This window comes from Pterocles gutturalis, unplaced genomic scaffold, assembly GCF_000699245.1.
Source record: "Pterocles gutturalis isolate BGI_N339 unplaced genomic scaffold, ASM69924v1 scaffold26695, whole genome shotgun sequence".
Lineage (NCBI taxonomy): Eukaryota > Metazoa > Chordata > Aves > Pterocliformes > Pteroclidae > Pterocles > Pterocles gutturalis.
The window spans coordinates 1-2143 of NW_010139020.1; the positions used below are offsets into that span (position 1 = coordinate 1).

The 2143-nt window shown below is 63.7% G+C and overlaps 1 protein-coding gene across 1 annotated transcript; it reads right to left on the reverse strand.

The window, feature by feature from the left end:
* Nucleotides 1-6: 6 nt before the first annotated feature.
* LOC104468935 (acyl-coenzyme A amino acid N-acyltransferase 1-like) lies at nucleotides 7-2139 on the reverse strand (the record flags this gene model as incomplete). The annotated part of the gene is made up of 3 exons (XM_010083231.1): nucleotides 7-201; nucleotides 1036-1247; nucleotides 1956-2139. Coding segments are annotated over 3 exons (591 nt in total), but the record flags the coding sequence as incomplete, so codon positions are not given.
* Nucleotides 2140-2143: the final 4 nt, after the last annotated feature.

Genomic DNA, 2143 nt, shown 5'->3' on the forward strand with positions numbered 1-2143 from the left:
CAAAGCCCCCACGTCGGTGATGAGGACGCGCTCGATGAAGTAAGGGATGGGGGGGATGCGCAGGTCCCCGTAGAGCAGCGGGTTGCCGTGGAGGGACGACGTGCCGTTGATCCACACCGTGGCCACCACCTGCGGCAGGAAGGTGGCCATGGCCAGCGCCACCTCCGCGCCAGGACATTGGGGTGTCACCAGGACATCCTGCTCACTGGGACATCCCTGGTGACCAGAGCATCCTGTTCACAGGGATGTCTCTGCTCACCAGGACATTGGGATGTCCCCAGGCACCAGGACATTGGGATGTCCCCAATCACCAGGACATCCTGCTCACTGGGGTGTCCCCGGTCACCAGGACATTGGGATGTCACCAGGTACCAGGACATTCTGCCCACCAGGATGTCCCCAGGCACCGGGATGTCTCTGCTCACTGGGATGTCCCCAGGCACCAGGACATCTCTGCTCACCAGGATGTCCCCAGTCACCAGGATGTCCCTCCTCACCTCTCCTCACCTGGATGCCCCCAAGCACCAGGACATCCTGCTCACTGGGACAACCCTGGTGACCAGAGCATCCTGCTCACAGGGATGTCTCTGCTCACCAGGACATCGGGATGTCCCCAATCACCAGGACATTGTGTTCATTGGGATGTCCCCAATGACCAAGACATCTCTGCTCACCAGGATGTCACCAGGACATCCCACTCACTAGGACATCCTTGCTCACCAGAGCATCACCTGGTCACCAGGATGTCCCCAGGCACCAGGACATCTTGCTGATCAGGATGTCACTGGTCCCCAGGACACCCCTTCTCCCCAGGATGTCCCCCATGGCCAGGACACCCCTTCTCCCCAGGATGTCCCCATTCCCCAGGACATTCCACTCACTGGGATGTCCCCAGGACATCTCACTAACTGGGACATCCCTGGTCCCCAGGACATCTTGCTCACTGGGATGTCCCTGGTCCCCAGGAGATGCCACTCACCGGGATGTCCCCATTCCCTCAGTCCCCACGACAGCACCCCAGCTGCCGGGTGCCACCGTGCTCACCTTGGGGTGCCGCAGGAGCAGCTCGGCCGCCTCCTCGAAGTACTGGAGGTCGAGCTGTGCCAGCGTGCGCGGCAGGTCATCGTAGGCGAAGAAGGCGAGCGCCAGGACGGCGAAGCCCCGGCTGGCCAGCAGCCCCGCGCGGAACTCGATGAGCCCCCCTGCGCCCCCAAACAGGTCGATCACCCCCGGGAACGGTCCTGCTCCTGCGGGGAACCAGAGAGATGGTCACCAAGGGGGGACAGGAGCCACTGGTGCCATCCCACGCCCCAAGAGGGGACATTGAGGGGGACAGGGGCCATTCCACACCCCAAGAGGGGACATTGAGGGGGACAGGTGTCATCCCATGCCCCAAGAGGGGACATTGAAAGGGACAGGAGCCACTGGTGTCATCCCACGCCCCAGGAGGGGACATGGAGGGGGACAGGTGCCATTCCACACCCCAAGAGAGGACACTGAGGGGAACAGGAGCCACCCCGCGCCCCAAGAGGGGACATTCAGGGGGACAGGAGCCATTCCATGCCCCAAGAGGGGACATGGAGGGGGACAGAAGCCACCAGTGCCATCCCACGCCCCAAGAGGCGACATCAAGGGGGACAGGAGCCACCGGTGCCATCCAGCATCCCAAGAAGGGACATTGAGGGGGACAGGAGCCATTCCACACCCCAAGAGAGGACACTGAGGGGGACAGGAGCCACCCCGTGCCCCCAAGAGGGGACATTGAGAGGGACAAGAGCCACTGGTGCCATCCTGCACCCCAAGAGGGGACATCAAGAGGGACAGGAGCCACCAGTGCCATCCTGCACCGCGAGGGGGCCGGGAGCCACTGGTGCCATCCTGCGCCCCAAGACGGGACATCAAGTGGGACATTGAGGGGGACATCAAAGGGGACATCGAGGGTTCTCCATGCTCACCGGGCGGCAAGAAGAGCGCCCCACGGACCCTGCCCTCGCGGACGGGGACCCGCTGGACGCCGGGTCCCACATACCAGCGCTCGACCTGGCATGAGGCCAGCGGCTGGTCCTGGGGGGTGGTGACCAAGCGGAAGCCATCGAAGACCTCGAGGAGGACGAGGAAGGGGCTGCCGGCCACGTCGCGTTTG